Source organism: Capsicum annuum, chromosome 4 (genome assembly GCF_002878395.1).
Source record: "Capsicum annuum cultivar UCD-10X-F1 chromosome 4, UCD10Xv1.1, whole genome shotgun sequence".
NCBI classification, from domain to species: domain Eukaryota; kingdom Viridiplantae; phylum Streptophyta; class Magnoliopsida; order Solanales; family Solanaceae; genus Capsicum; species Capsicum annuum.
In genome coordinates, this window is record NC_061114.1 from 2417353 (window position 1) to 2431294 (window position 13942).

The following is a 13942-nucleotide window of genomic DNA, read 5'->3' on the forward strand; positions in this document are numbered from 1 at the left end:
TTGGACCGTCGTTCCTATGTATATAGACCTGAACTGAATTATTCTTGTAATGCCCCACATTTTGAGCTACAATATAGACCATGATTCTGATGTGTTGATAAATCCCGAAGCCATAAATCCTATGCCAATACGGCATGTTAATTATTTGTGTAGCATGTGAATCCAATCAAGCTTGAATTTAGACCATAGGGGTCATTTGACTCAAGGACGAGTTGAAAACTACTTCGACCGATTAAGCTTAAGTGGACATGATAATTTGTGTCAACTTCTATCGACCATGACTCTTTGTATATGTCAAATTAGAAAGCCTACTATGTGTAAAATGATAGGTTTCTGAGTTAGCTTTCCAACGATACCAATTTTACTAAAATCCAGCACCCGAGAGGTTAGTTATGGTCTTTCAAAGTAATATGCGTCGCCTAACCAATCACATATGGCCACTGGAAAGCATAGGCGATAGCATAGGCAGCGCCTATGTAAACATAGGCGATGGCATAGGCGGCGCCTATGTAATGGTTTCAAGTGACTTAAACACCCCATTTTTGGGGCAAAATGGTCCTTTTCCACCCTTACTTAGCCCTAAACATGAAATTCAGTTCCAAAGACCCCAAAATACACCTTCATTCATCAAAAGTCCTCAAAGATTCTCCTTAGGGTTTCAAAATAAAAACCCAAGTATCTCAAGATTCAACCGGGGGTTTTAGAAACTAATTGCATATTTGGAATCCCCAGAACGTAGGCTTCAAGAAGCACCTATCATATTCACATATAGAGGTACGTGGGGTTAGCTCAAAAATCTCATGGGCTTTAAAAATTCATGTTTTCAAAATGGGGGTTTTGAATATGATTATGTTTTAAACATTTTATGATATTGATTGGGTCTTTAGGCCTAATTCCAATGTGATTTGATATATTATATGTGGATATGCATGTGTTTCATAAGGATGATAAATTGAGAGCATGATTTACACGGAACCCCTCTCTTGATATTATATTGTTTTAAATTTTCACATGATATGAATCATTTGAAATCATCTTGAAATGCATGTCATGAAATGTCTTAAAAATATCATGATTTGGACATGGTTTTTGACTTTCAAAGAGAGGGTTGTTTTGTTCATGTTGAAATATGTTGCATATGATGATTGAATGAAGAGAATAATATGATACTGATGACTTGAAAGTCGGGTATGACGATACCCTACAGAGTATGACATGTGATTGATTTGAACAAAGTTTGAATGGATTGATTTTCATGAGAAAGGTGGATGCCCGAAGAAGGCGTTTGAGTGAAAGGGGTCATCGTTGGAAACTGTAGTTGCCGATGCGGGTCATATGATATTGTATCCTACATGGGATGATAATAAAATAATTGGGACATCTCACATGGGAGAATTCCTTACGGTGTACTCACATGGGGGGTATACTAGCTCCAAATCCTGGCGGCTACTTGGATTGGAGGCTTGGCCGCCGAGCACTAAAGGCGGATTTCACATAGCCGTGGAATTACAATTGTAGGGCACTCCACCTAGCTCAATCTCATTACAATGATATTGAAAACTATTACGTTATGCCCATGTGTTTTCAAATAATTTGATATGAAACTACTTTATAATGGCTCTCACCTATATTGTGTAAAAATATTATATTTCTATTTTGATTTCTCTGCGTACCAGTACTTTTGTATTGACCCCCTCCCCTCCCAGTTTCGGAGGCACAGTCTAGGGGTCCAGACAACCAGTAGATTCCTTTTGACGGATCGCAAAATCAAGTGGTGAGTCTTCTATATTTCGGAAGGCCTAATATCTGCAGTTTAATTCATCATTTATTAGTTTTGGGTCTACTGGGGGCCTTGTCCCAATTTTCTAATAGACATTTGTTTTAGTCATGTAGAAGAGATTTCGCAGACGTTATAGAGATGTTCTATTAATATTGTGGGACATTATTCCCCATTATTACTTTCGCATGATTCTTGACCATGTTTCCATTATATTGTGTATCTTCCTCATTTCTTTTATCATATGAATTATGTGCATGATTACCAGACAGATAGGAGTGTTTCTAGCCTCATGGTTCAGAATAATCGTCACAGCCAGGGCCCCGTTTCAGGTCGTGACAATAAACAAGTCGAACTACTTCGATATATCTAAGAAAAAAGAAATTTCATAGACCTTTCAGCTACCTTTTTTTGTTCCAAATGAGAACATAATCTGGCACCTCCATCTTCACATTTGGTTTCATTCAATCATGGCAGCAAGAAAAGTTTCAAAACCTTTCTTCAGTCCTTTCTTGACTAAAATAGCAGAAACGATAGGGCAAAGTGATGGCAGATTTACAGATGGGGTTGATGGTTCTGCGACTTGCGGTGGCTGCATCTGGACAGACCTATGAAAGCAGTTCCAAAGTAAAAATTCCTGAACCCAAGACTTTTGGTGGTTCTAGAAGTGCCAAGGAATTGGAAAATTTCCTTTGGGACATGGAGCAATATTTCTCTACGACCCTAGTTGCTGGGACGGACAAATTAAACCTCACCACGATGTACTTGAATGGTGATGCAAAATTGTGGTGGCGTACTCGAAATGCGTATGATGAAAGTGCTGGACATCCCAAATTGATACTTGGGATAAGTTGAAGAAGGAACTGAGAGACCAATTCCTTCCTAGCAATGCCTTATGGGTTGCTAGAGACAAGTTGAAAAGGCTAAGTAAAATGGGAACGATTTGTGACTATATCAAGGAATTTACTTCTTTGATGTTAGACATCCAAAATATGTTTGATGAAGACAAGTTGCATAACTTCATCTCAGGGATGCAAGCATGGGCCCAAAACGAACTACGGAGGCAGAATGTCAAGGAATTGCCAAGTGCAATCGCTGTCGCTGACTCGTTGGTGGATTTTTGCTCAATTCATTCTGATTCTGACACTCCTAGTTCTTCAAAGTCAAAGAAAAAGACTTAGACGAAATGGGAAGGAAAGAAAGATGGATGTAAAGACAAGGGTGACAAAGGAAAGGCCCCAACAAATGCTGGAAATGCCAAGAACAAAGGAAAAGATGGCAATTCAAAGGGTTGTTGGACTTGTGGTGGACCACATTTGGCCAAGAGTTGTCCAAATTATGAAAGAGTGAATGCGATGCTTTCTGGAAACATGAATCAAAATGGGGGTGATGAAGTTGTTGCTGCATTAGAAAATCCTTTGGGATTGTCACTTAACCATATCAGTTTGCTGAATGTTGTTGGTGAATCCTCAAAGTTGTTCAACAACCCTCATGCTGCATTAATTCACGTTGATATAAAAGTTGATGGCAATCGTGTGATGGAAATGGTAGATACTGGAGCCACTCATACTTTTGTGGATGCCAAAGTTGCTGCGAAATATGGACTTAAGTTGAAGAAAAGTCCATCCTTTGTCCATATGGTGAGTTCCAAGGCACAAGCCATTGTTGGCATGACTTACAATGTGCAAATGGTGATTAGAAGTTGGACGGGAAAAGATAACTTAATGGCTATGTCATTAGGTGACTTTGAAGTAATTTTAGGGATAGATTTTCTTAGAAAGTTTTGTTTTGTTCCTTTTCCTCACTTAGACGGAGTGATGATCAGAGATAAAACCAATCCAAGTTTTATCAAGGCTTGTCATCCTTATGGATAAGCAAAGCAAGGGAAAAACAAGGGCCCTATCATTTCTGCTATTTCAGTCGAGAAAGGACTAAAGAAAGGTGCTGAAACTTTTCTTGCTGCCATGATTGAAGTGAAACCAAATGTGAAGATGGAGGTGCCAAATTGTGTTGCTGATTTCCTGAGGAAATATGCTGATGTGATACCCCCTGAATTGACTAAAGAATTACCGCCAAGGAGGGATATCGATCACAAAATTGAATTGCTACCAGGTTCAATTGCTCCTGCGCAGGCTCCTTATTGAATGACTCTTAAAGACTTGGCTGAATTACGAAAACAACTGAATGAATTGTTGTACGTTGGTTTGATTCAACCATCGAAGGCTCCTTATGGTTCTCCTATTTTATTCCAAAAGAAATAGGACGGTTCAATGAGGATGTGTGTGGACTATCGAACATTAAATAAAATGACTGTGAAGAACAAGTATCCTGTCCCGTTGGTGCAAAATCTCATGGATAGGCTTACTAAAGCATGCTGGTTCACTAAACTTGATTTGCTATCAGGGTATTGGCAGGTTCGAATAGCATAAGGTGATGAATCAAAGAACACGTGTGTGACGAGGTATGGCTCTTACGAGTTTCAAGTTATGCCGTTTGGGTTGACGAATGCCCCGGCAACTTTCTACAACTTGATGATTGATATGTTGTTTGATTGCCTAGATGACTTTGTTGTGGTATATCTAGATGACATAGTCATTTATGGTTGTTTCCTTGATGAACATTTGGAACAGTTAAAGTTAGTATTATCTCGATTGCGGGAGTACAAACTTTATATCAAGATGGAAAAGTGTAAATTTGCAAAACAGGAAGTGAAGTTCCTTGGGCATTTGGTTAGTCAAAACAAAATGAGGATGGATCCTAAGAAGGTGCAAGCGATCGTCGATTGGTAGGCACCTAGCGGAGTTAAGGAATTAAGATCATTCTTGGGGCTAGTTAATTATTATCGCAAATTCATTGCTTGTTACTCTAAGAAAGCTGCAACGTTGATTGATTTGCTAAAGAAATACGTCAAGTGGGTGCGGTCTGAGAAGCACAATGTAGCATTTCACACGTTGAAAGATGTTATTTCTTCAGAACCCATTTTGAGGCTGCCAGACTTTGAGTTACCATTTAAAGTTCACGTTGATGCGTCGGATAAGGTTGTTGGAGGCGTATTGGAGAAGGAAGGCCATTCTGTGGCTTTTGAAAGTTGAAAATTGAGTGATGTTGAGCAAAGGTATTCGACAAATGAAAAAAAATGGTTTCAATAGTGTATTGTTTACAGAATTTGAGGGTATATTTGTTGGGAACTCGGTTTGTGGTGCAAATGGACAATGTTGCGAACACGTTATTTAAGACACAAAAAAATTTGAGTCCAAAGGAAGCCCGATGGTAGGAATTCCTGGCCGAGTATGACTTCACATGGGAGCATAAACCAGGAAAACACAACCAGGTTGCGGATGCACTAAGTCGGAAAGAGGTATTGCTAGACTTGAATCTGATTTTTCTGATAGAATTAGATTTTGTACTGCAAATGACCCACTCTATGTTAAGTAGATGGGTCAAGTGAAAGATGGGATCGTTCGAAGGTATTGGATCGAGGACGATCTCCTTTACTTTAAAGGGGGGAGAATCATCGTACCTTAAGGTAGTGGCCTGCATAAAGACATGATGAAAGAGGCACATAACACTCCTTGGGTTGGTCATCCCAGTGTTGAAAGGATGCTAGCCCTGCTGTGCTGTGTTTATTTTTGGCAAAAGATGGAAGATGATATTGAGGCATACGTGAAGACTTGTGATATGTGTTAAAGAGATAAGACGGAATGTATGAAAGAGGCAGGTTTGCTACAACCTCTACCTATTCCAGAAAGGCACAGGCATGGACACAGACACGAACACTGGCATGATCGAGGCGGAGTTGCAGCATAGGCATTGGCGTGGCCTAAGCTGTGACATAGCTAAGACAACTTCATGGTCCAAGCAATGGCATGGCGTTGGCGCAGGCGCAGATGGCCAAAGATGGAAGATGATATTGAGGCATACGGAAGGACTTGTGATGTGTGTCAAAGAGACAAGACGGAACGTATGAAAGAGGCAGGTTTGCTACAACCTCTGCCTATTCCTGAAAGGCCCTGCATTTTAGTCTCGATGGACTTTATTTCTAGATTTCCTAAAGTAGACAGCAATGCATCCATAATGGTGGTGGTGGACATGTTCTTGATGTATGCTATTTTTGTTTGCTGCTCCAATCGTTTGTTAATCAGAAGTTGCTACAGGATTATTCTACAAAAATATGGTAAAGCATTTTGGTTTGCCATGTGATATCACGAGTGATAGAGATGCACGATTCATAGGTCAGTTCTGGCATGCATTATTTACTATGATGGGGACTGATCTGAAATTTTCCACTGCCAATCACCCGCAAACTGATGGCCAAACTGAGAGGATAAATCACTTGCTGGAAAAATACCTGAGGCATTATGTGATAGTAAGCCAGCGGAATTGGGCAGATTTATTGGACACTACGCAGTTTTATTACAATCTGCACAGGTCATCGGCAATAGAAAAGATCCCATTTGAACTTGTTTTAGGCATGCAGCCCATGGCACCATTGGAAGTGATGATGCTGAAAAAAGATCACCATTGTCCTGCTTCTTATAGATTTGCAAAAATACAAGCATGAGATGCTTGTTGAGGCACAAGATAGCTTAAGGAAGGCCCAAAAATGCATGAAGAAGTATACGGATCAGCATCGACGTGCAGTAGAGTTCAGCGTTGGAGAAAAAGTGCTCTTGAAGCTCACTCCTCAAATCTGGAAATAGATTGTGAGCAAGACAAGGCATACGGGACTAATCCAAAGGTATGATGGCCTGTTTGATGTTATTGAGAAGGTCAGAGAAGTTTCTTACAGGTTGGACATACCGGAAAGGTTGAAAATTCACCCTACCTTTCATGTTAATTTTCTGAAACGATACAATGAAGATGTTGAAGACCCGGGAAGGAACAAAAACAAAAGGGCTCCTCCTTTGATCATGAAAGAGTATAAATCCAAAATGGAGAAGATACATGCTCACCAGATCGTGGGTAAAAGCAAGAAGAGTAAAAAGACAAAATTCTTAATTCAGTGGAAAGGTTCAAGTGAAGAAGATGCAGTTTAGGAGAAAGCTTAGAATCTGTGGCAGTTCAACAAGTTAATAGGGGACTACCTCAAAACAACCTCAACGAGGGTGTCGAGTTCATCAGGTGGGGGTGCTTTGTTAGACCCACAGTCTAAGGCTTCATAGCTCACAAGGCCATGTCAAGGTACACATTGACCTTGACATGTGCCAAAGATAAGCAATGTGATGGACCAAGGTATGCTGGAGTGGTGGCAAGGCTGCCTTGGGCACTTGAGGCAACGACAGGCGCATGGCACATGAGAGGGCATTCGTGCAGCTGTGATATGGCATGGCACTGACTTGACATCAACACTGGCGAGGCACAGGTGATGGCATATCATAGGCATGGACACAAAAACGGACACTAGCATGATCAAGATGGAGTCGCAGCATGGGCATTGGCGTGGCCTAAGCTGTGACATGTCTAAGACAGCTTTATGGTGCAAGCAATGGCATGGCGTTGGCATAAAAGCAGACATGACATTGGCATGGAGTGATGATGGAAATACAAAACATGGATTGGAAGCATGACACGATGATAAAGTATTGGAAAAAGCTGGAAGATTACTAAGTGTTTGGCATTGGCAAAATTGGCTAAGTGTTCAAGACTACTCACGTGCTAGTCACATGAGATAGTTACTAAGTTTGAATTTTGGATGCTGTAAACATAGTATTTTTAGATTGTATTTTAATTACTAGATCAGGAAGTTGTGTGTCATGTGATAGCATGTGGCCTTGTCCAATGGCAGGCTGCTAGGTGTCCTAATGTGTTACTACTGTAACTGCCTAGTGCAGTATATGTATGTGTTGCTGGAAATTTGTAAAGGCATCCAGAAATCAGTGTGTGAGAGTTGTATGCCTTTGAAAATTTCATGTGACATATCCTTTGTAATTCTGTGAGAAATATAAAGGTTGGGGACGCGGTTCCTGTAAACAATTGAGTGCTTTACATTTCTGCATTTGTGTCTAATTATTTAGACTACGCATTGTGTGTTTTGTGACTGAAGTTGTGCAGTGTGTGCAAGACTGCCAAGCAGTAGTGTTGCAAAAAAGTGAACGCCCCTGTCTCAACGCATTCACTCTTTCACGATTTGGACAACTCTTGGACAAATGTGGTCCACCACAAGTCCAACAGCCCTTGAAATTTCCATCTTTTCCATTGTTCTTGGCATTTCCAGCATTTGTTGGGGCCTTTCCTTTGTCACCCTTGTCGTTACGTCCATCTTTCTTCCCTTCCCATTTTTTCTCAGTCTTTTTATTTGACTTTGAAGAACTAAGAATGTCAGAATCAGAATGAGTTGAGTGAAAATTGACCAACGAGTCAGCGGCAGTGATTGCACTTGGCAAGTCCTTGACAGTTTGCCACCGTAGTTTGATTTGGGACCATTCTTGCATCCCTGATATAAAGTTATGCAACTTGTCTTCATCAGACATATTTTCAATGTCTAACATCAAAGAAGTAAATACGTTGATATAGTCACGAATCGTTCCCGTTTGCCTTAGCCTTTTCAACTTGTTTCTAGCAATCCATGTGGCATTGCTAGGAAGGAATTGGTCTCTCATTTCCTTCTTTAACTTATCCCAAGTATCAATTTTGGGATGTCCAGCACTTTCATCATCTGCATTCCGAGTACGTCACCATAATTTTGCATCACCAGTCAAGTACATCGTGGTGATGTTTAATTTGTCCGTCCCAGTAACTCGGGCCGTAGAGAAATATTGCTCCATGTCCCAAAGGAAATTTTGAATTCCTTGGCACTTCTAGCACCACCAAAAGTCTTGGGTTTAAGAATTTTTACTTTACAACTGCTTTCATAGGTCTATCCAGATACATCCAGTGCACATCGCAGAACCATCAACTTCATCTGCAAATCTTCCATCACCTTGCCTTGATCTTGTAGCAGTGACACCAAAGCATCGCGTGAACTCAGAAATTCTTCAACACTTTCATCATACCGGTAACGTAATTGTACCAGTTCACCCGTCAAGGTGTTGATTTGTGTTATCAAATCAACAATGCCTTTAGTTTGTTCGAGTTCATCCGTAATGCCAGTGAAGTTTCGAATTTGTGCAACATCTTCATTTAATTGAGAGAAAGTTACCATCTTCATACTGCAACGCGGCTCTGATACCAGTTGAGATAGGGGCGTTCACATTTTTGCAACACCGCTGATTCACAGTCGTGCACACACTGCACAACTTCAGCAACAACACACACAATGCGCAGTCTAAATAATTAGACATAAATACAAAAACATAAAGCACTCAATTGTTTACAGGAACCGCGTCCCCAACCTTTATATTTCTCACAGAATTACAAAGGATATGTCACACGAAATTTTCAAAGGCGTTCAACTCTCACTCACTGATTTTTGGATGTCATTACAATTTTCTAGCAACACATACATAAATTGCACTAGGCAATTACAACAGTTACACACTAGGACACCTGGCAGCCTGCCATTGGACAAGGCCACATGCTATCACATGACACACAACTTTTTGATCTAGTAATTAAAATACAATCTAAAAATACTATGTTTACAGCATCCAAAATTCAAACTTAATAACTACCTCATGTGACTAGCACATGAGTAGTCTTGAACACTTAGCCAATTTTGCCAATGCCAAACGCTTAATAATCTTCCATCTTTTCCCAATACTTGATCATCGTGTCATGCTTCCAATCCATGTCTTGTCTTGCCATCATCATTTTATGCCAATGTCATCTCTGCACCTACTCCAACGCCATGCTATTGCTTGCACCATGAAACTGACTTAGCCATGTCACATCTTAGGCCACGCCAATGCCCATGCTGTGACTCTGCCTTGATCATGCCAGTGTTTATTTCTGTGTCCATGCCTATGGCATGCCATCACTTGTGCCTCACCAGTGTCGATGTCAAATCAGTGCCATACCATATCACTGCTGCACGTATACCCTCTTAGGTGCCACGCACCTGTCGTTGCCTCAAGTGCCTAAGTCAGCCTTGCCATCACTCCAGCATACCTTGGTCCATCACATTTCTTACGTTTGGCGTATGTCAAGGCCAATGTGTACCTTGATATGGCTTTGTCAGCCATCAAGCCTTAGACTGAGGGTCTAACAAAGCTTTGTTGTTAGACCCTCAGTCTAAGGCTTGATGGCTCAGAAGGCTATGTCAAGGTACACATTGGCCTTGACATGTGCCAAAGGCAAGGAATATTGTGGACTAAGGTATGTTAGAGTGATGGCAAGGCAGCCTTAGTAACTTGAGGCAACAACAGGTGCATGGCACCTGAGAGGGCATGCGTGCAGCAGTGATATGGCATGGCACTGGCTTGACATCAACACTAGAGAGGCGCAGGTGATGGCATTGCATAGGCAAGGCATAGGCATGGACACAGAGACGGACACTAGCATGATCAAGGCAGAGTCACAGCATGGGCATTGGCATGGCCTAAGCTGTGACATGTCTAAGATAGCTTTATGGTGCAAGCAATGGCATGGCGTTGGCACAGGCGCAGACATGACATTGGCATGGCATGATGATGGAAAGACAAGACATGGATTGGAAGCATTACACGATGATCAAGTATTGGGAAAAGCTGGAAGATTACTAAGTGTTTGGCATTAGCAAAATTGGCTAAGTGTTCAAGACTACTCATGTACTAGTCACATGAGGTAGTTACTAAGTTTGAATTTTAGATGTTGTAAACATAGTATTTTCAGACTATATTTTAATTACTAGATCAGGAAGTTATGTACCATGTGATAACATGTGGCATTGTCCAATGGCAGGCTGCCAGGTGTCCTAATGTGTAACTATCATAACTGCCTAGTGCAGTATATGTATGTGTTGCTGGAAAATTGTAAAAGGATCTAGAAATCAGTGAGTGAGAGTTGTATGCCTTTGACAATTTCGTGTGACATATCCTTTATAATTCTGAGAGAAATATAAAGGTTGGGGACGCGGTTCCTACAAACAATTGACTGCTTTACATTTCTGCATTTGTGTCTAATTATTTAGACTGCGCATTGTGTATATTGTGGCTGAAGTTGTGCAGTGTGTGCAAGACTTCCACACAGAGGTGTTGAAAAAGAGTGAATGCCCTTGTCTCAACTGGTATCAAAGCCGCGTTGCAGTATGAAGATGGTAACTATCGCTCAATTAAATGAATATGTTGCACAAATTCGAAACTTCAATGGCATTACAGATGAACTTGAACAAACTGAAGGCGTTGTTGATTTGATAACACAAATCAAAACCTAGATGGGTGAACTGGTACAATTACGTAACAAGTATGGTGAAAGTGCTGGAGAATTTCTAAGTTCACGCGATGCTTTGATGTAACTAGTACAATATCAAGGCAATGTGATGGCAGATTTGCAGATGGAGTTGATGGTTCTGCGACGTGCGGTGGCTGCATCTGGACAGACCTATGAAAGCAGTTCCAAAGTAAAAAATCCTGAACCCAAGCCTTTGGTGGTGTTAGAAATGCTAAGGACTTGGAAAATTTCCTTTGGGACATAGAGCAATATTTCTTTACGGCCCGAGATGCTGGGACTGACAAATAAAACATCACCACGATGTACTTGACTGGTGATGCAAAATTGGGGTGGCATACTCAGAATACGGATGATGAAAGTCCTGGAAATCCCAAAATTGATACTTGGGATAAGTTGAAGAAGGAAATGAGAGACCAATTCCTTCCTAGCAATGCCTCATGGATTGCTAGAGACAAGTTGAAAAGGCTAAGGCAAACGGGAACGATTTGTGACTATATCAATTAATATACTTCTTTGATATTAGACATCAAAAATATGATCATTTTGCATAACTTTATCTCAGGGATGCAAGCATGGGCCCAAAACGAACTACGGAGGCAGAATGCTAAGGACTTTCCAAGTGCAATCGCTGTCGGTGACTCGTTAGTGGATTTTTGCTCAACTGATTCCGATTCTGACATTCCTAGTTCTTCAAAGTCAAAGAAAAAGACTGAGAAGAAATGGTAAGGGATGAAATATGGACGTAACAACAAGGTTTACAAAGGAAAGGCCCTAACAAATATTGGAAATGCCAAGAACAATGGTAAAAATGGCAATTCGAAGGGCTGTTGGGCTTGTGGTAGACCACATTTGGCCAAGAGTTCTCCAAATCGTGAAAGAGTGAATGTGATGCTTGCTGGAAACATGAATCAAAATGGGGGTGAGGAAGTTGTTGCTGTGTTAGCAAATCCTTTGGGTTTGTCACTTAACCATATTAGTTAGCTGAATGTTGTGGGTGAATCCTCAAAGTCGTTCAACAACCCTCATGCTGCGCACGTTGAGATAATAGTTGATGGCAACTGTGTGATGGGAATGGTAGATACTGGAGCCACTCATACTTTTATGGATGCCAAAATTGCTGCAAAATATGGACTTAAGTTGAAGAAAAGTCCATCATTTGTCCAGACGGTGAGTTCCAAGGCACAAGCCATTGTAGGCATGGCTTACGATGTACAGATAGTGATTGGAAGTTGGACGGGAAAACATAACTTGATGCCTATGCCATTAGGTGAGTTTGAAGTCACTCTAGGGATAGATTTTCTTAGAAAGTTTCATTTTTTTCCTTTTTCTCAATTAGACGGAGAGATGCTCGGAGACGAAATCAATACAAGTTTCATCAAGGCTTTTCATCCTTATGGAGATACAAATCAAGGGAAAAACAAGGGCCCTATCATTTCTGCTATTTCAGTCGAGAAAGGACTGAAGAAAGGTGCTAAAACTTTTCTTGCTGCCATGATAAAAGTGAAACCAAATGTTATGGTGGAGGTGCCAGATTGTGTTGCTGATTTACTGAGGCAATATGCTGATGTGATGCCCCCTGAATTGCCTAAAGTATTGCTGTCAAGGAGGGATATCGATCACAAACTTAAATTGCTACCAGGTTAAGTTTCTCCTACGCAGGCTCTTTATCGAATGGCTCCTAAAGAGTTGGCTGAATTGCGAAAACAACTAAATTATTTATTGGGTGCTGGTTTGATTCAACCATCGAAGGCTCCTTATGGTGCTTCTATTTTATTCAAAAAGAAATAGGATGGCTCAATGAGGATGTGTGTAGACTATCAAGCATTAAATAAACTGACTGTGAAGAACAAGTATCCAATCTCGTTGGTGCAAGATCTCATGGATAGGCTTACCAAGGCATGATGGTTCACTAAACTTGATATACGATCAGGGTATTGGAAGGTTTGAATAGCAGAAGGTTATGAATCTAAGACCACGTATGTGACAAGGTATGGCTCTTACGAGTTTCAGGTTATGCCGTTTGGGTTGACGAATGCCACAGCAACTTTCTGTAACTTGATGAATGATGTGTTGTTTGATTACCTAGACGACTTTTTTGTGGTATATCTAGATGACATAGTCATTTATAGTTGTTTCCTTGATGAGCATTTGGAACAGTTGAAGTTAGTATTGTCTCGATTGCGGGAGTACAAACTTTATGTCAAGATGGAAAAGTGTAAATTTGCCAAACAGGAAGTGAAGTTCCTTGGGAATTTGGTTACTAAAAAACAAGTGAGGATGGATCCTAAGAAGGTGCAAGAGATCGTCGATTGGCAGGCACCTAGCGGAGTTAAAGAATTAAGATCATTCTTAGGGATGGCTAATTATTATCGCAAATTCATTTCTGGTTACACTAAGAAAGCTGCAGCATTGACGAATTTGCTGAAGAAAGATGTAAAGTGGGTGTGGTCTGAGAAGTGCAATGTAGCATTTCACACATTGAAAGATACTATTGCTTCAGAACCCATTTTGAGGTTGCCAGACTTTGAGTTACCATTTGAAGTTCACACTGATGCTTTGGATAAGGCTTTTGGAGGCGTATTGGTGCTGGAAGTCCATCCTGTGGCTTTTAAAAGTTAAAAATTGAGTGATGCTGAGCAAAGGTATTCGACACATAAAAAAGAGATGGTTTTAGTAGTGTATTGTTTACAGATATGAAGGGTATATTTGCTGGGAACTCGATTTGTGGTGCGAATGAACAATGTTGTCAACACGTTCTTTAAGACACAGAAGAAGCTGAGTCTAAAGCAAGCCCAATTGCAGGAATTCCTGGCCGAGTATGACTTCACGTGGGAGCATAAACCAGGAAGACACAACTAG

General features: G+C 40.7%; 1 protein-coding gene across 1 annotated transcript; it reads right to left on the reverse strand.

Moving 5' to 3' along the window:
- Nucleotides 1–7779: 7779 nt before the first annotated feature.
- LOC107869321 lies at nucleotides 7780–8918 on the reverse strand. The gene is made up of 2 exons (XM_016715862.2): nucleotides 8657–8918; nucleotides 7780–8432 (listed from the first exon to the last, which is right to left on the reverse strand). Exons 1-2 carry the CDS (start codon nucleotides 8916–8918, stop codon nucleotides 7780–7782), a joined length of 915 nt encoding a protein of 304 aa, XP_016571348.2.
- Nucleotides 8919–13942: the final 5024 nt, after the last annotated feature.

Coding starts and splice junctions, on each gene's coding strand:
- LOC107869321 (XM_016715862.2), bottom strand. CDS start 8,918: ATGGTAACTTTCTCTCAATTAAATGAAGATGTTGCACAAATTCGAAAC. Junction 8,433..8,656: donor GAAGTTGATGGTTCTGCGAT/GTGCACTGGATG, acceptor CTCGGAATGCAG/ATGATGAAAGTGCTGGACAT.